The sequence below is a fragment of the Leucopleurus acutus genome (assembly GCF_964270905.1).
Source record: "Leucopleurus acutus genome assembly, chromosome: 2".
Taxonomy (NCBI): Eukaryota; Metazoa; Chordata; class Mammalia; order Artiodactyla; family Delphinidae; genus Leucopleurus; species Leucopleurus acutus.
The window spans coordinates 97,409,556-97,428,829 of NC_139143.1; the positions used below are offsets into that span (position 1 = coordinate 97,409,556).

The 19,274-nt window shown below is 48.8% G+C and overlaps 1 protein-coding gene across 1 annotated transcript; it reads right to left on the reverse strand.

Moving 5' to 3' along the window:
• Positions 1-4,142: 4,142 nt before the first annotated feature.
• Positions 4,143-15,620, reverse strand: SYPL2 (synaptophysin like 2; the record flags this gene model as incomplete). The annotated part of the gene is made up of 6 exons (XM_082832309.1): positions 4,143-4,289; positions 5,662-5,853; positions 6,793-6,994; positions 8,056-8,180; positions 15,332-15,406; positions 15,567-15,620. The coding sequence occupies 6 exons, from the start codon at positions 15,618-15,620 to the stop codon at positions 4,143-4,145; spliced, it is 795 nt and encodes a 264-aa protein (XP_082688435.1).
• Between the last annotated feature and the right edge of the window lie 3,654 nt (positions 15,621-19,274).

The window sequence follows — 19,274 nt, forward strand, 5'->3', positions numbered from 1 at the left end:
CATTCTTTGTGCTACCAGTCCACTCTCTTAAGTTCGCTGCACACAAACCCCAGTCCCAAACCTCTCTCTGCCCAAGATGCCCCTTTAAACCGTGCCTCCGCCAGCTGGCTGGCGCCCATTTCCGGGCTGGCGGCCACGAAGCGACTTCGCTTCCCCGTAGATCGAATGCGGTAGGTGCAGGGAGGTGGGCGCTGTGAATCAGAAGGGCAAAGGGAGGGGGTCTGTAGGATGTGCTGAAGGACACAGGGGTTGGAGTGGGGGGAGGGTCCTCAACTCTCGGGTTGTGCCTCCTGTGTGGCAAACCCACGCTGCCCTGACGCAGAGGAGAGGGTTGAAGTGGCGTTGTCTGGGTTTGGGAGGACCTAGCTGAGCTGACCGGGATCACCTGTCAGGATGACAGAAGGCTATCTCCGAGCCAGAGCCAGCCCCGGAACTGGGGTGGCCCCGAGGCTGCTGGTGTTTGCAGCATCTCTGCTGATCCGTCTCTCTCCTCATGAGCACTGCGATCGATACCCTGTACCGCCTCTTCCCAAACCCTGGCTGGACCCTGACTCCATCCATCCCTTTGGCTTCTTTTTCTAACGAATATTTTCTCTGCTGGCAGGGCTGCTACCAGAGCCTGGGCACAAGGAGATTTCTCATCAGATCTGTCATTTTCCTTGCTAAGGCCTGGAAAACACCTTAATCATCCACCTCTTTCTCTTTTCTCAGCTGATAACATTCCTTCCCACCCTCACATAATCAAGAGACAAAAGCCTGCCCCCCACCCCATCACATCAGAAAAGAGATACTAATTCTCTTTTCCCTCCTCAACCCCTTACACCTCACCACATATATTCATTCTTTCATCTAAGGGGAAACCAAACTGGAGGCAAATAAGTCAAGGTCTGTGACTTCAAGACCTCAGACTGTCTCATTTTCACCCAGGGAAGGTTTAAGTACTTCAAGGATAATCTCTGAGGGTAGAGATTCTTAACCTGAGAACCATGGATGATTCCTAGGGGGAGTGGGAAACTGGTGACATTGAACGTAATATTGTGCCCAAGTGTATTTTTCTAGGGAATGTAAATGTAGCCTGTGACTGTTTGTCAGAAGGGGCATAGAGGTGCAAGTCTGTTCAGCAAGAACCTTTATAGTTAAAAGGGCAAAGCACGTGGCCCTCAACTCCTGACAGGAAGCCTGTCTGGGTCACAGATGGTAGGAGAGTAAGTGGAAACAGCATTGTGGAAGCCAATATCTCTCGCCTTCTGAGTTTGCTCTAAATTTACTAATGAGTCTCAGTTACTTTGGATTAATTGGTGCCGCCAGAAGAGGAGATGTTGCCAGACTGGGGTCCGCCAGGAACAGCTCCTCAGCCTGCAGACTCTATCGCTGGGAGTGCAGAGTGGAGAGGAGCGGAATGATGTTTTGGCGGAAGTGCTGATATTTGTCCAAGAACTTAAAGCAAGGGGAGGAGGAGGAAAAAGGTCCCCAGAAGGGCTACATTCTTGGCTCCTTCATGGCAAATGCTTGAAGCACTGTTTATTCAAATGTATAATAACAAGCACCAGAAAACAACATGCAACATTCTCCCCCCACCCCTGATCTTCAATCCCAGAAGAAGGATACCTATGACCATGATAGTGGAGGGAACTCATGTTCAGGAAAGGTCCTAGGTGGGCACCTTGGCAGGGTCAGAGTTTACTAGGGCAAAGGGCAAGTGCCCTGCCTGTTGGCCTCCTGTGGCAACTGGAGAAACCAGCACCTTCTACCTCAGGACCCACTAGGCAAAGTGGCGATGCCAGCCCTAGTTGGAGGGGACATGAGTCCTACGAGGACAGACGCGCACTCAGCATTTGACCCAGCCCAGCCCTCTGAAGGTAATGAGGTGAAGTAGCCTTTCCTCTTAGGGTGGCTATGGAGAGAGAGGCCATAGCCTAAATCAAGGCTCTTCAGGCTGAGAACAAGCCAGCCTCTTGAAGAGGAGAAAGAGCCTTCTCTGCTCTAGGGAGAGTTCTGGGCTAGGAGTCCTTGGCAGGAGTGCATACCCACCCACCCCCTTTCCCTAGCTGAAGGGCCAATTAGTAACTTAGGCCCCCAAATGAGAACACTTTATCCATCACATTTCAGATAAATTACAAATACGTACAGAGAATCCAAACAGAGTTCCAGTAGAAGCTGCTCACAGACCCTCACAGGGGCCAGCTTGAAGAAAACTGAAGGTCATCCCTTTGTTCTCTGTGTCTCTAGAGCTGTGGGCAAAACTGTCTCACCTTGTCCTTGAGTAATCATGGGGACAGCTCAGGACAGAGAGGTTCAGACTTAGAAACACCCTTATCCCCATCTCCTACCTTCCCTCCTCAAATGCCTTCCCCCAAATCTAAAAAACAAAACAAAACACCTAATTTTTCACTGAAGGACTCTGGAGCATTTGAAGATGTAAACCTCACACTCCCCTGTCACGTGGGGAAACTGACCCAAAGAAGAAATGATTGGCTCGAAGTCAAAGGTCCTGCCGCCTAGGTACCCCAGTAATGCACACATTACAATGGAGGGTGCTGAGGAAGGTGAGGAGGTTGGAGGGGTTGACTCAGTCCTGAGGAGAGACTGGCACAGGGCACATTTACCTTTGGGATGACATCTGGGCTAATTGGCACTGGATTGGAAAATGGCTGGATTCTGCCTTCTTCCTTCTTCCCTGGGCAGCCCTATGGCCAGGGCAGACTGAAATGTTTTGAGCTGGATGGGAGACAGATGGCCCTTATCCAGTCAGCACTGACTCTTGGGCCCTGGGGTCCGCAGAGGGACTGAGGAGGTGTCAGGAAGGGGAGACACACCAAAGACAAATATGGAACTGGGTCCCGAAGTGAAGAAGCACCAAGAGCATCAGCCTGCCCTGGACTGGGGTGGGTGTGTAGGGGGGACAGAGCTTGGAACAGATGCGGAAGCAGGGGAGGAATGGCGGGCAAAGGGAGAGGGCACGTTCTTTCGTAAAGGTGAGAAGGGGAAGTATGAAACGGGCCAGAGAAGGAGCAGGGTGGGAAAAAAACGAGCAGAGAGTGAGGAAGAAATGGGCCCATCCATCCATGTCCTGGGGCTCTGGGGCAACTTAGACTCATGATGGTCCTTTATTACCCTTTCAGAGCCCCTATCTGGCCCTACAGGAATGAAAGGAAGGCCTGGACAGACTTTGAAAAGGATCTTGAATGCCTCAGACCCAAGAGGCTGGGGAAGGGAGAGGAACAGAGAGGTGGGAGGCGGGGAGGGCTGAAATGGAGATGCTCCTAGACCCCTCATCTTGTGTCCCAAGTGTGAGACCAAGCCCAAGTAGGAGGACAGGGAGGAAGGTAAGGAGTTTCTAGGGCAAGTATGAGTTTAGAGTGTTGGTGGAAGTGCCCCAGCCCGGAGGGGTGGAAGGACTAAGGGAATTTAAAAAAAACTGATTCCCCAGCAAGTTTTCTGGCTTCTGTTTCTTTAAGTTGCAACTCAGTTGCAATTTATCTGCTCCCCACCAAGTCTCAGCCTACTTGGGACCCTCTGAAAGGCTGTTTTCTAGGCTAGTCCGCCTCCTGGGTTCCCACGTGATGGGCTCTGTGGGCAAACAGAGGCCAGAGGAGAGGGTGGGGAGCATACTGAGCTCAGGCGGATTGGAGGTCAGCGCAGACACGGGGCCTTGATGACAGCCATTGAAGAGGGGTCACTAAACCACTGGTGGGCCCTCCATGCAAGGGGGCAGGGAGAAGGCTGCCAGCCAATTTCCCCTCCCCCCACTTTTATTGACGCTGGACAGACTGATAGAAGTGGCAGCTAGGAACCAGTCTCAGGTCTCCTGACCCCAACCGTTGCCTGTAGCAGAGGCTGGTTCTCAAAGGCTGTGAGGGTACACGTAAGACCCCAAGTAAGATGCCTGGGTCCAGGCAGTAGATAAGAAGCACTGAGCTCCTGCCATCCGGGGCTCTAGCAAGAGGAGGGATAGGAAGCCACTGGGAGGGCTGCCCAGGTTTCCGACAGCTGATGCCTGCCCATCCAGTGAAGACGTCTCAAAGCTCAGAGCCCAGAATAATGGGGGAGGGGAGTTGGGGGAGGAAGAAGAGGGAGGTCCTGGAAGCCAGAGGTGGTTGAAGAGGCGCTGTCCTGTTCGGGAGTAGCCGGGTGGGGGCCGCTTACTGCTTCTCCACCGCTCCCTGCTCAGCTGCGCTCTCCTGGCCGGCGCCCTGGCCCTGGTCCTGGCCCTGCCCGTGCCACGGGGTCTCCTTGAACACAAACCAACAGTTCCCGGCCCACAGGAAGAAGCTGATAAAGCCAAAGAGCTGCAAAGACATCAGGGGGAGGGTGGCTTATGAGAATAGGAGGGCATCCTGGGAACAGGGAGGGGGAGTACCTGTGTGTTGGGGGGAGGGGGAGGTGCAGAGGGCTAGAAAGACTAAAAGAGAACTGGATGTAGAGTCAGGGTTTAAGGCCACCACCCACTAAGGGATTCTCTGGTGAAAGTGTCTAACTCTGTCCACAGCATGCACCCAAGTTGTGGCTTGGTCGCTAGGAGAACCTGGCTCCTGGAGTGGAGCACCGTGCAAAGCACAGCAAGGAGCAGGGGCTCTAGTGGCACTTCCCACAGCGTCCGCAGGCCGTTTTCCGAAGGCCTTGTCAGGGTGGGTGGGGCCAGAGCTGTCCAAGGTGCTCCTTCCCTAGGGTAGCGACCCAGCCAGCTCTATCCAAATATTTATTCAAAATATTTAAAAACCTATCAGCAGGGAGTATTTAGAGGGAAGTGTACTGATGTCTGCAATAAACTTTGAAATGCATTAAAAATAAGATGGATCAATAGATGAAGAGAGGCAGATAGATACAGGACAAAGCAAGTCTAGTAAAATGTTAATGGTACAGTCTAGCTGATGAGTGCGTGGCTGTTCATTGTAAAAGTCTTTCAACTTTGCCGAATGTGTGAACATTTTTACGGTAAAAGGCTGTGGGGCTAACGCCTATCAGCAGGGTTCCAGCAAGGTCTAGAAGGCTCCCTGGTGTGCCAGCCATTAAACCTTTCAGTTGCTGGGCCCCGGGAAGGTTCAGGCCATTTTCAGGGCAGGGCTGAGGCGGCTGGGCTGACAGGAGGGCATTTGCAAAGCTCAGCTACTTACCAACTAATATGGAGATGTTTCAATGTTCTAACAGCTGGGGTGGCCAAATACATGCATACCAGCTAGACCCACCACTGCCCAAAGACCCTTTTCCAGCCTGGAGGCCTGAGTGACAATAAGCCCCTTCTCACCCACTCTGGGTCTGCCCCCCCTCCCCCGCTTTGAGCCCCGTCACAGCCCTAGGCTCCCCCTCCACCTGCTCATGTGTGTACATTCACACAGACTGTAAAGAGGCAGGAGGAGGGAGAGGCAGTCACAAAGAGCACGCCTGGAGGTGGGGAGAAGAGAGGGAAATGGGAGGCAGAGGGCGGAAGGAGGAAGGCACAGGAGGCTGAGTGGCTCTTGGGTTCCCCCTGCCCAAATGTCCCTCAGGGTCAGCCAGGGGCCAGCAGCCAGCATTAGGTGCAGCGGAAGCACTGGCTGCCAGTGCCGGGGAGGGCAGCTGTGAAGACACCCTCTCTGTCCCTCTCAGACCCTGCTGTGACAGGCCTGGGCAGCTGGGAGTGTGCTGCCTTCCCCAGACCCCTTCAGTGGCCACAGGTCTCACCACGGAGATGTTGGCCAGTCCCATGGAGGGCGTGGCCCCGGCACTGCACACCGCCTCCTCTCCATGGCACACAGACATGGCTGCTGTCAGGCTGGATGGTCGTGTGGCCCCCTTGACGTCAGTCAGGCCCTTGCCCCAGGCAGCTGCAGCTACCAGCCAGAAAAAGGTGAAGGAGACAGTCACACAGAAGTCCTGGGAGGAGCAGAGGGACAGGAAATACAATCAGAAAGGCCCCCATGATTCTGTACTTCTTTTCGTCTTGCCATAAGGCACTGGGATATTGGGGTCCCAGGACAGCTGCCTCTTCCTATCCTACCCAACACCTAGAGTTTCAGGGAACTCAGATCATCCTAGGGAATCTGCCACCAAGAGAATCCCGCCAGCCAGGGCTACCCCTGCCCATGCCCTCAGAACTGAGGTCAGGTAACAATGTGCCCAGGCATCTGTTGGTCAGTGTCATCCCTAAACCCACGTGGCCTAAACTTGACACTCTCCCCACGCCCAGCCTTTCCTTTGATCACCACTGCTCAGTTACAAGTGGTGGCAGAGTGAGGGCAGACTGCAGGAGATAAAAGGGGTCCCCTAAGGCACCCTTTCCACCTTGCATGCCTGGGATAGGGAGAAAGTAAAGGGGAAATAATATTGATAATAGCTAGCACTTATGGAGGCTAACTATACACCAGGTATTTTACATGCACGTTCACTTTATCTTTCCAAAACACTATTAGATAGTTATTATTTTATTCCCATTTTATAGTTGAGGAAACTGAGAGTTAGAGAGGTTAAGGAAATTGTCAAGAGCACACAGCTAGTAAGGGACAGTGCTGGGATTTGAACCCAAGCAATCAGACTTCAGCGCCTGCTTCTTGAAGCTATTGTGCCTACTTTGAGTAGAGCAAGCGATGGGAGGCTGGTAGACGCAGAGTCCTGGGACATGGGCCTTCCACTGGCCCGAGGACCTGTGGCAGCCCCAGCACCCGAAGGGACCAGCAGCAAAGAGCTGGCAGGGAAATTGAGGAGGTTCACATCCGAGTGTCAGGGACCCAGGAAAGCCACCATGTTTGTCCTCAGCCCGGAAACGTATGTCTCCTCAGTGCCTCCACCCCATCCCTCCTGGCTGTGCCCACTCACCACCAGGGGGAAGCGCCTGTTCTCCGTGTAGATGTTGTGGAAACGCAGGTAGAGGACGAGTGCAGCTATGGTGTAGAAGAAGGAAAAGATGCCCAGGGTCACGAAGAACTCGGCGGGGGCAGAGAAGTCCCCCATGAGATGCATGGTCTTGGAGGTGGATTCATCGTCGCAGAGGGGCATCTCATACTGGACCCGGTTCAACCTGCAGGTGGCACGGAGCCCACCCTGAGCTCAGGGCGATCCTCTCCCTGTGGAGGCAGTGGGCTTCCCCTGCCCCAGGAGCAGTCCTGCACTAGTTCTCACCCAAGGACTCTTACAGAACCAAGAAAGGGGCAGGTAGGGAGGAAAGTTTCTGGAGGGAACCTTGCAGTCAGAACAGGAATTTTCCTGGAATTCTGGTCAAACTCTACCTCCCTCTCAGCCACCACCCCACACTCATCCACCCTGCCCAGATACGGTGACCCTGTATTTCCAAGTATCTCCACGACCCTTTAGATTGTAACCACAGTATATATAGTTCATCTATTTCTGGTAGCCAAACCACCAGGGAAATCAGCTTCATTCTGTCCCTGGGAAAGCACAGGTCCACAGTGGCCAAGTTAAGATTGGAATCACCCATTCTCAGGCTTTATTTAGGTCCCCCAATGAGACCACACTGGACAAAATCAAGAGAGAAAAACAAATACCCTATTATGAACAAGAGACAGCTAATCTAACTTGGCTGCTGCTACTAGAAATTTCTGAAAAGCTGAGCGCTGTCCCCATTCCCCTCTGAACACTTGGGCTCTCCCTTCTCTAAGCTCCCAAACACTCAGGAAAGAGTATTGTCTTCTACCTCCCGGCCGAGGTATACCCCCTCGTATTCTGGTGGTACTGGTGAGCATCCCCCATCAGCTCTTCAGGATCTGAGTACTGACAAGCTTCCTTACCTTCAAGGCAGGGAGGAGGCTGCTGAGGGTCGAGAAGCCTCCACCCCACACTGCATAGGTTCTTTCTGTAAGAGCTGTTTTTACCTGCTATTGGTTATCCATGGACTGCAACATTATTATAACAGGGATCTATTTGAGTTTCCCTTATATTTTTCTCTGGCCAGTGTGTCTGAAATTCCTAAAGGGCAGGAAGGACCTGAGCCTTGTAATTCTATCTGAAACTGGAGTGGCACCCAACAAAAGGTCTTTAGATTTCTGGAGGAGAAAGAGACCAAGCAGGTCCTGCCAATCCAATGAGAGAGGCTATGCGGGGTCAGAGTCAACTCCTGCTCACCTGAAGGGATAGCCGAACGAAACAAGGATGGTGCTCACGTCCCTGGCTTCGTTGTTGCAGCGAACCGTTGCTCCTGTTTCCCCACTGTAGGAGCCGCAGGACCCGAAGGCGAAAATAGCAAAGAGCTGAGGGAGAGTGAAGCCCCTCTGAGAGTCAGAAGGTCTCAGCTGGCCAAGGTCTGTCACTTCAGAACCACCCTCTGACTCTCAGCCGGTGCAGATATGGGGGCGGGGGGAGGGCCAGGAGTCCCTTTAATCAAGTCCCTCCAGGCCAGGGACCCATGGCTTCCTTTGGTCTCCCAGCCTCAGGGTGCTGTGTTCACTGCACAGCGTGCTGGACCAAATAGCCAAATGAATAAGGTTGACTTTGACTGGTACCTGGGAGGGAGATGAAGAGGGAGAAATGGGCAGTTTCCAGGTCTCCCCATCGGATGTGACACTGGAGACCACAGGTAGCCTCCTTAAGATGATGACTAACACAAAGCAATTTAGGCTTTGGAAACTTCTATCTCAAAGTTGGATCTGAATTTCCTCCCCAAGGGAGAGGCACCCTAGAAATAGATTTCCCTGCACCAATCTAGATCAGGAGTGCATGGAATTCTTTCCATTTCTCCTTTGAAGCCATCAATGAATCTTGCCATTACCTTCTTGCTAACTTCCAATGGCTTCCTGCCTCAGTGGAGGTATAGCTAGAGGGGACAACCTCCGCCAAGCCTTCCGAGGGGCCAAGGGGGCAGGGGCCCGGCTGCTGTGTACTGCCAGCTAACTCCTCTCCCCCAAAGGCACCTTTCCTTTGGCAACTGTGCTGGCTGGGTTGATGATGGCAGTCCTGGCTCAAGCCCAGAGAAAAGTATCCTCAACTTGCCTTATCAGCCTCTGCTTTTTCCCCAGTGGTGTTTCCCTTTATAATCCGTTGCTGCTGCCATTTCTCAGTGTTAAGAACCAGAGGCGTTTCAGATCACATGAATTGTTTTCCTCTTCACCTTTCATCACATTTTACTAAACCTCCTGCCTTGAATGACATGAAATTCCCTCATCCTATGATTTTCTAATTTCTTTCTGAGGATACACACTTTGGTTAGAAGGAGGTGAGAAATTGGAGTCTCTGATCGTCCCACATTATCTGTTCAGGGCTCATTTCCTGTGCACTTACCATTGGCTTGTGCACGATATAATCATTTGTATTAAGCAGTGAGCTTATTCTGTTAATTGTTCACTTTTTGTACGTTTCTTTGCGATTTGGTATCTTGGATATTAAGCACCTAGAAGACAGCTAATTCACATCCCAGTCCTGCATCCAGTGTTTATAGAATAGAGTCGTGTTCACATTATTTTGCTAATGCTTGATAGTATTGTGGAGTGAAGAGCCCTGGATCAGGAGTCTGGAAATCCAGGTCCTGGTCCTGGCCCTGTCACTAACTGGCAGGGTGACCTCTAATAAGTCATTCTGCTCTCTGAGTCTCAGTTTCCTCCTCTGTAAAATGAGGAGTTTGGAGCAGGTAATCCAAAGGCCTTTTCCAACTCTATGATTCTCTCACTCTCCGAGGGTAACGCTATCAGTGTGCCCTTGGCTGGGCTTGCCAGCAGCTGCGCTCTGTCCCTGGGTGGTGTCCGGTGCCACTGCCCCACCTTGCATCGCCTGGCCTGGCAGATCTTCTTCATGCTGGAGCCACTGACCCCTCTCTAAAGGTCATAATGGGTACCTCTCTGTTTCTAGGAGGTTTAGTTCAAACAAATGACAATTGTCTCCATCTTAAAAATCGTCCAGGAAAGGAGACAGTATAACCTCTCTCCAATGCCTGCTTAACCTCCTGATCTGACTTACATTACAGAGGCTGCAATAGAGCCCTGTTTGCTCATCTTCTTGACAGGCCTGGAGAGAAGTTACTCAAAGCCTCTGCATCATTATCCTTTACATACTCCAATTTGCCTCCCTGGCATAACAGTGGAACTTCTCTAGCTCGTCCTCGTAAGAATTCTCCAATCTTGTCAGCTCTGTTTCTTGTCAGTTCTCTGATTCCTCTTGGAAGTTTCTTTGTTCCTCTTAGCTTCTGGTGCCCAGAACTGGACACAATTAAGGCGTTACATTCTGGGAAGGGCAGACAGTTGGATATATGTTTACTGTTGGCAGTTAGCCAGTGAATGACTCTGTAATAGGTTCCCCCCAAAAGTAGGTACTCCTAACTTGGGGCAATGAACAGTTAGTTATGGAGCCTGCTTTTTACTAGCACTCTCTTGACTGGCACTCCTGACCATTTACAGAAAGATGTCATTTACTGAGCATCTACTATGTACCAGGCATTGTTCTAGGCGATATGATTTATTAGTGAACAAAAGAGAAAAAAACCCTCTGTCTTCATGGAGCGCCTACTATAGAGCTGCACTGTCCACAATGGTAGCCACTAGCCAAGTGTGGCTATTTACATTTAAATTCATTAAAATTAAATAACACTTAAAATTCAGTTGCTCAGACACACTGGCCACATTTCAAGTGCTCCCTAGGCACATGTGACTAGCAGGTTCCATACTGGACAACACAGATTATAGAGCTTTTCCATCATTGCGGGAAGTTCTGCTATGGCCAGATGACAACCTTGAGGTTCTGAAAATCCTGAACCCTCCTTTACGATTCCTCTCTGGGCAAAATATACCCATAGTAACTTTAGTAGTAACTGTATTCTCTTCTATTCTGATTCTTTGAAAGTCAGGAGCCTCTAAACACCTTATATAACTTTATTAACCAGAATATATGATTAAATTTGAACATAACACAGTCAGATGGTGTCAGATAACAGATGACAGTTGGCTATGCAAGTGAACGGATGGAGGAATCTCAGCAAAATCTCACAGGTTCACAGAGCAAAAAGGATCTCAGAGATTATCAAGCACAATAGTCTCATTTCATAGAGGTGGAAACTGAAGTCCCAAAAGATTAAGTGACTTCCCCAAGGTCACATTTAGCCAATGTGAGAGCCAGGCTTAGAATTCACAACTCCTGATTCCCGGTTCTGTGCTCTTTCTACATCACCCATTCATTAATCAACAAAGAGTTATCGAGCATCTACTTTGTGCCAGGTGCTGCAGAATCTAAGTTGAATAAGACCTGGTGCCTGCTCTCAAGAGTTTGCATCCAGAAAGGAGAGAGTCACGCTCAAATAAAAACCAAAACAGAACCCTGCATCACAGAGTTATAAAGGCTGAAAAAGATCTCTACCGTGTGCAGGGAGGATTGCAAAGAGAGAGGAAGTAGCTCTGCACCTGGGATGCAGGAGCAGAGAAAGACACGCTTTCCCAGCCTCCTCTACCTTTCTGTATCAGATATGCTTTCTTCCTTAACTGTGCCAGGTGACTGAGCCACAGGGAAGAGTGGGGAAGAACAGAAACCACCCCTGTCACCAAGCACAAGGCTCTGAGCCAAACAAGCTGGTCATAAAGAACAGGAGCCACAAAGACATGGAGACCCTAAGACAAGGGGCAACTCCAGAGCTCTGGTACCAACCAGCCTTCCTCCTCATGGACCTGCATTGCTGGGAACAGCAGTGGTCATACACTGCCACCCTCCTACACCTCTTCCTCCTCCTCCTCTTCCTCTTCCCCCTGCCCCTCCTCCCTCTGCATCTCTCTCTTTTTTTTAAATAAATTTATTTATTTTATTTTTGGCTGCATTGGGTCTTTGTTGCTGTGCCCGGGCTTTCTCTAGTTGCAGGACTACTCTTTGTTGCGGTGCACGGGCTTCTCATTGTAGTGGCTTCTCTTGTTGTGGAGCACAGGCTCTAGGCACGCGGGCTTCAGCAGTTGTGGTACATGGGCTCTAGAGAGAAGGCTCAGTAGTTGTGGCGCACGGGCTTAGTTGCTCCACGGCATGTGGGATCTTCCTGGACCAGGGCTCGAACCCGTGTCCCCTGCATTGGCAGGCGGATTCTTAACCACTGCGCCACCAGGGAAGCCCTCTGCATCTCTTTTGGAAAGATGTCAGAATAACCTTGCTACTTTAAGGATGAGGCTCCACTTTGGTGCTGACTTGCTTTTTGGTGATAATCCTTTGTCAGTCCTGAGAACACTAACATTTCCACTTAGTGCAGGGCACAAGAAAGACAAGTTCTCCCCCAAATCCTATTCCCACAATCATCTCACTGGTTTTTATGGACTCTGATGGTGTACTTTCGAACTCCCCACATTTACAGAAATACCTTATTTTCATTACAGAGACCCCAGGGCCAAATAAGTGACCTTGGCACCTCAAAGGTGAACTACTGATCAAGGGCACAAGTTAAAGGTAACGTGACATTATCGATACAGTAACTGAGTAATCCAGGAAATTCGTACCTTACCCTCAAAGTGAGGATTTGGCAGTGACATCTGAATAATGTCACCAAAGGACAAGTCTAGCTGACAGTCTGCATAAGGGGGAAAGTTAGGGAGAAGGAGAGGTTTGGGAACAAACACTTGCTGAATACCTCCTGGACTGCCAGGCTCACCATGGTCTTCCTGAATGCTCCAATGCTTTACAGATATTAGCTCCTGTAATCCTCCCAGTGAGCTCATGAGATAGATCTTACCCTCATCTACAGATAAGAAACTGAGACCCATGAAGATTTCATCACTTACCCTAGGTTCCATAGCTAGAAAGCAGAGAAAAACTAGTTTTCCAATAATTGGTATATGCCTATGTTATTTTCCTAGCTTAGTGTAGACTTAGTGAGACCCCAGAACTGCAATTGAGGTGAGATTAGTTAATCTTTAAATTTTAAGGAGATACCCCAAGCTAAGCTCCTCACTAATAAAAGAATAACATTACTTTTATCTCACCAGGATTCCAGTAAAACCTTTGCTTTTTGTAATAGCGACAACAAAGTTTTCAATTATCATTACAATAACTGCAGGTTCGTCTGTGGTTTTTCCCCCCTTTTCCAGACCAGAGTATTTGATCCCTCCAAGCAGGAAATATGCAAAAAGTCCCAGACGACATTTTCACTGTCATTTTGGTGCTGGTTCCTGGTGCTGGTTCCTGTGTTCACCTGCAGAGACTCAGAGCAAGTGAAACTCACTCTGAATTCAGGCTACCAGGATGGCAGTAAAAGCAAATCATGTCTCTTTATGATGCTACCCTTCGAATGAAGGCTGAGTGCAGAGCGTAGCCCTGGACTCTTGGATTGAGTATTACGAGAGAAAGGCATAACTTCCTCTCTAAGAAGCTGAGGATCTTAACAAGTCAAACAGGGGGCTTCCCTGGTGGCGCAGTGGTTGAGAGTCCGCCTGCCGATGCAGGAGACACGGGTTCGTGCCCCGGTCCGGGAAGATCCCACGTGCCGCAGAGCGGCTGGGCCTGTGAGCCATGGCCGCTGAGCCTGCGCGTCCAGAGCCTGTGCTCCGCAACGGGAGAGGTCATAACAGTGAGAGGCCCGCGTACCGCAAAAAAAAAAAAAAAAAGTCAAACAGGTCTTAATTCTTAGGGATCAGAACTGACTGTGGGAGGAGACTAGGCATTGCTTTGTGCAGCCTTATAGAAATGTTGTGGGTATTGGTTGGGGGAGGGTTGGGAAAAGGGTAGAAAGGTTTAAGAAGGAAGCTTTTCAGAATCCCTCCCATGGAGGATGATTCCATGGTCTAACAACCTCATTGTTTCCCTCATCCCTTGACAGCCTTTCTCAAATTTCCCTTAGATCCATTTGTCTAGTTTAATGATAAAATTGTACCTTACATTTCTGGTTCTGCTCCTCTGGACCACTCATAATGGATCCCTAGTTCTGGATGGTAGACACACAGAGTCTTAATATCATTCTTCTACGGCCCCCTCAAGTACTCAAGTGGTGGCTCATGGCACTGAAGTGGGGGGGAGGTGAAAGAGCTCAGTCAGCAGTAGTTCCAACCGCTCTTGAGGCAGTAGAGAGAGTGGAAAGTCCCCAACAGGTCCCAGAGTTTGCACTTGGGAGCTCCGCATGCTGGCCTGTAGCCCCAGTCAGGGTCTCAGATATCCAGAGGTAACCCCAAATGCACTATTGCCCCCGAATTCCAGATCTGATGATTCTCGTCCAAAGGATGATTTAAGAATCAGCGACACAGTGCTAACTCCTGTCTCCAATGAGTTAAAAGCCCCTTAGAACTCAATCCTCCTCAGTATTAATGGTAACTTATTCCCTAGCTGAATTCTGTGCTGAAAGCACATTAATTAAGTTTTTCACACACCATTTGGTGTGTGGATTGTCTAACTTAAATCTCTTCTGTGACAGTGCAATAACTGCTCTCGAAAAGTCTTTATGATTTGAAAGAGCGACTGCACCTGTCCACATTCCTAATTTATACCCAGGAGGCCTTGGGCACCACGAAGGACAGAGAACATGCTAATGTCTCAAAGTACCAGTGAGGCAGGAGAAGATGGTATTTCCCCTATACCACTGCAGGGGAAACTGAGGCCCTGGGCAAATGATTTCTTCAAGGTCACAGGATAAGTCTAACCCAAGGGCAATGTTCTAGCATGCCAACCCATTTAGAGCAGAAAGGGACCCTAGGGATGGTCTGAACATTTGATTAATATGGAAACTGAAGTCCAAAGAAGAGAATTGTCCAGGGTCAAGTAAGTAGAAAAGGCAGGTCCAGGTCTAGAACCCAGGGCCCCAGCCTTCTAGCTCAATATTCTATCTTATTCTACAAGCCACATTTTGGCTGATTTTTATTCTGTCTTACTATTTTTTCTTTTATGTAATCCTAGAGCCATGAACTCCATTCATTCATTCATCCACTCCCTCACACAGTTACAGGAACACAGATTACTCTAGTGACCTCAACAGAACAGCTGCCAGCCAGGACCCTGTCCCATGAATCCACCTCCAGGATCAGTCAGGTCCTGGTGGGTTTGGAGACAGGATGGTTTCCATCGCCTGCCTCCTTCCGTCCTCTGCCCTCTGCAGCTTTCCTCATTCCCACTTGTCCTCTTCGCCCCTCCCGCCACCGAGGAGTGGTATGTGCAGGATCAGAGTTCTGGAAAGGTTACACCCGGGTCCTCTCGCCCGGGTGAAATGTGAGCGCCCTGGGCAAAGACTCCTTGCACATAGAAGGACCGAATCCGGGGCTCCGCGTGCTTCGTTCCTCACCCTCCTGCCACCAAGTGCTGGAGAAGCAGCCCCAGCCCGCCCCTCCCCCGCCCACCTGTCACCGCCCCCCACCCTTCCTTCGGGACCGGCCTCAGCACCTCCCCGCCCCCCACTTCGGCCACATTGCTCGGGTCAGCGTCACAGCCCAGGCTCCCGAAATAGCCCTCGTCTAGGGCAGCGACTCACCCACTGGAGAACTTTGATGAAGCCCAGCGGCTCCTCCAGCCGCCTCCAGCGCAGCCCCACGAGCAGGCGGTCCACCTGCGGAGACAGGGCTCGGGGTCAGGGCGGTGGGGGACCCAGGAAAGCGCTGGCCCTCTTCCTCCCACTCACACCCGGGAGAGAGGGCAGAGTAAGGGTCGGCCCGACACCCGGGTGGAGAAGGGGCGGCGAGAGAGCCCCAGGGGCGTGCAGGGAGTACCTGCTGGCGCGGCGACTTGTCCGCCGTGCGACTGGAGCTCTCCGTCGAGGACATGCTGGCGCGGCGGGGCTGGGGCGCGCGCGCGGTCCGCGGGGACCGCGGTGGGGCTCGGGGCTGCTGACCCGCGGCGGGGGAAGCGAGCTGTACCGAAGCGCGAGCGGCCGTCGGCGGCCCGGGATCCAGTCTGGCTGGGTGGGTCGCGGGGGCGCTGCTGCTCGCGCTCGCCGAGGCCGCGGCCGCCGCTCTACCCCGCCGGCTGCAGAAAACCCCCGAGTCCAATTCAAACTTCTGTCAAACTCGCGAACGAACTTGGCAATAGAGTCACGTGGCGTGCGCTTGAGAACCCTCCTCCCGCCCCCTTAGCTCCCGGGTCCCTGCCCGCAGGATGCCTTAAAGGGACCTGTGGCCTCTGCGGGCAGTTCGGCCGCGAGGGGGCTCAGGTTCCTTGCCAGGAGCCTCCAGGGCCAGTCCCAAGCGAGACATCACAGCTGCCCCGACCCGTAGCCAAAGTCGGGAACCAGCCTGGAGCGCTGGCAATCATCGGCTCCTAGTTTATCTTTACCAATTTTCCTGGATTTGGAGCTGCTCTGTGCCGTTTTTTCTTCTTTCACACCATAATACTCAGAACCTAAAGGATTTTCATAAAGGCATTATCAGGGCTGAAATAAAGTTCTAAAACTTACGGTTAACAAACTGCTTGCTTCCAAAATCTTCAAGAGCCAGTACAGACGAAATGGGCAATAGAATGTAACTGACTTATTGTTCTGTCTAGTTAGGCGTTGCTTTAATTTGTTAACACCAAAAGCATTCTTACGTTAGTGATTTAAAAGTTATGGATCATTTAAAAGTATAAACTCAATCTCCTTTAAAATAGCCCTCGCCATTTAAATGAGAGTTAAAATATTCTTTGAGGAATGGCGGGGGCGGGGGGTTGGCTTAGAAGATGTACTTTGTGTTGAAAAGTTGACGTTGTTGCATATGATCCACCGTAAATCGGTCCCTAATTTTCAAGATGTGTTCCGCAGGAGCCTGAATGAGTAATGATGAATATTACACATTCGGTTTACCGGAGTGTAAATATAAGTAGTGAAAGGTTAAGTGATTTGCCCAAGGTCACTGAGTGAACCAGTGGGAGGTAGCCAAAGAACCTGCCTTCACCTCCTAAGAATTGACTTGTAAATGTGTATCCATCGCCTGGGAATCATTCCTGGAGGCCCCTTCTGGTACTTCAGGATGACTGGTTTTTGAACATTTAGCTATTATTAATACAATTCGTTCCCCCACTAAATAAGTGCCTTCCAAGGTTGGGGTGGGGGGAGTGACTGGGGTCAAGTCACCTGGGCTTGAAGGGAACTTCTCCAGTGGACTTCCATGCAAATCTAGGCTAAACAAGGAACTACTGAGTCCCCAATCCACTTCAGATTCCTTTTCTATGGAATAGGGATAATAATTTCTGTCCTTATTTCATAAAGTGATCATGAGGCTTAAGTGGTGTGAGGTATGTAAATGCCCACACTACACAAATATGAAATAATCTACTCATTACCGATGTCGACAACAATATGCATATAGAATACAACACAAGCAGAAAAGAATCAGAATAACACAGCAAAATCCACACACCCACCAACCAGCCTTGTTAAATTTTAACACTCTTCCTCATTTGTCTCAAATCTATTCCTTAAAAACAAAATTAAAATGGCATATAAAATTGAACCCCTGTGTGTGTAGTATTCCATCCTATTACAAAATATGATCCATCACTGTTTATTCACCTGCCAAAATACATTTGGGTTATTTCCATTTTATTTTTTTTACTATTATGAGTAGAGCTGTTAAAAAAAAACATTTTTTGTACAGGTTTTTGAGTGAAGTAAGTCTTTATTTCTAGGATAAATACCAAGAAGTAGGATTTCTAGATTATATGTCTAACTTTATATGAAACTACCAAACTGTTTTCCAGAGTGGGCTTATCGTTTTGCTTTCTCACCAACAATGTATTCCAGGTGCTTTGCATCTTCTCCAGACCTTGGTACTGTCAGAATTTTTTTAGCCATTCTAAAAGGTACGTGGTGGTACCTTATTGCCATTTTAATTTGCATCACCAATAGCTAACAATGTTGAACGTTGTGTATGTGCTTATTTGCCATCTGTGTATGTTCTTTGGTGAAGTGTCTGTTCAAGTCCTTTGCCCATTTTTTAGTTGGGTTGTTTCTTACAATTGAGTTCTGAGAATTCTTTATATACTCTGAATGCAAGTCCTTTGTTGGATATGTGATTTGCTAATATTTTCTCCAGTCTATAGTTTGTCTTTTCGTTCTTTCAAGTGTCTTTTGCAGAGCAAAATTTTATACTTTTGTGAAGTCTAATTCATCTTTTTTAAAAAATGGATCATGATTTTGGCATCATGTCTGAGAACTCTTTGCCTAACCCTAGGTCACATGTATTTTCTCCTATGTTCTATCCTAAATGTTTATAGTTTATGCTTTCCATTTAGATATTTTTGAGTTAATTTTGTATAAGGTATGAAATTTAGGTCAAGGTTCCTTATTTCTTCCTTCCTTCCTTCCTCCCTCCTTCTCTTCTCTCTCTTTCTTGGCATGTAGACGTCCAAATGTTCTAACAACATTTTTTGAAAAGACTATTCATTCTCCATTTAATTGCTTTTGCACTTTTGTAAAAAAATCAGTTGGCCATATTTGTGTGAGTCTATTTCTGGACTGTCTGTCTAATCTATGTATCTATGCCTTTGCCAGTACCACACTGTGTTGGAAACTGTAGCTTTAAAGTAAATCTTAAAATAGGGTGATATAATTCCTCCAACTTTAGTCATCTTCTTCAAAATTGTTTTAGCTATTCTAGCTCCTTTGCCTTTCAAAATAAATTTTAAAATCAGGTTGTCCATATCTTCAAAAAATTCTGCTGGGATTTTGATTAGAATTGCATTAAATCTACAGATCAATTTAGGCAAAACTGACATCATTTCCCTGTTGCATTTTCCAATCCATAAACATGGCATGCCTCTCCATTAATTTAGGTCTTTGATTTCTTTCATCAGCATTTGAAGTTTTAAGCGTACAGATCATGTACATGTTTTGGTAGATTTATTCCCGATAATTTAATTGGGGGGGAGCCATTATAAATTATATAATTTAAAATTTAAGTTTCCTTTTGACAATTGTTAGTATGTAGAAATACGATTTTTTTCTGTTGACCTTGTATCCTGTAACCTTTCTAAACTCACATTTTAGTTCCATGAGTTTTTTGTAGGTTCCTTAGGATTTTCTATGTAGACAATTACATTGTCGGCAAATAGGGAACGTTTTACTTCTACCTTTATAACCTGTATGCCTTTTATTTATTTTCCTTGCCTTATTGCACTGGCTAGGACTTTCAGTATGATGTTGAATAGAAGTGGTGACAGTGGACATCATTGCATTGTTCCTGATCTTAGGGGAAAGTATTCAGCTTTTCACCATTTCATATGATATCAGCTCTAGGTTTTTTTATAGATGCCCTTTATCAGCCTGTGGAAGTTCCTTTCTTTTTTTCTTTTTTAAAATTAATTAATTTATTCATTTATTTTTGGCTGCGTTGAGTCTTCGTTGCTGCACACGGGCTTTCTCTAGTTGCAGTGAGCGGGGGCTACTCTTCGTTGTGGTGTGCGAGCTTCTCATTGCGGTTGCTTCTCTTGTGGAGCACGGGGTC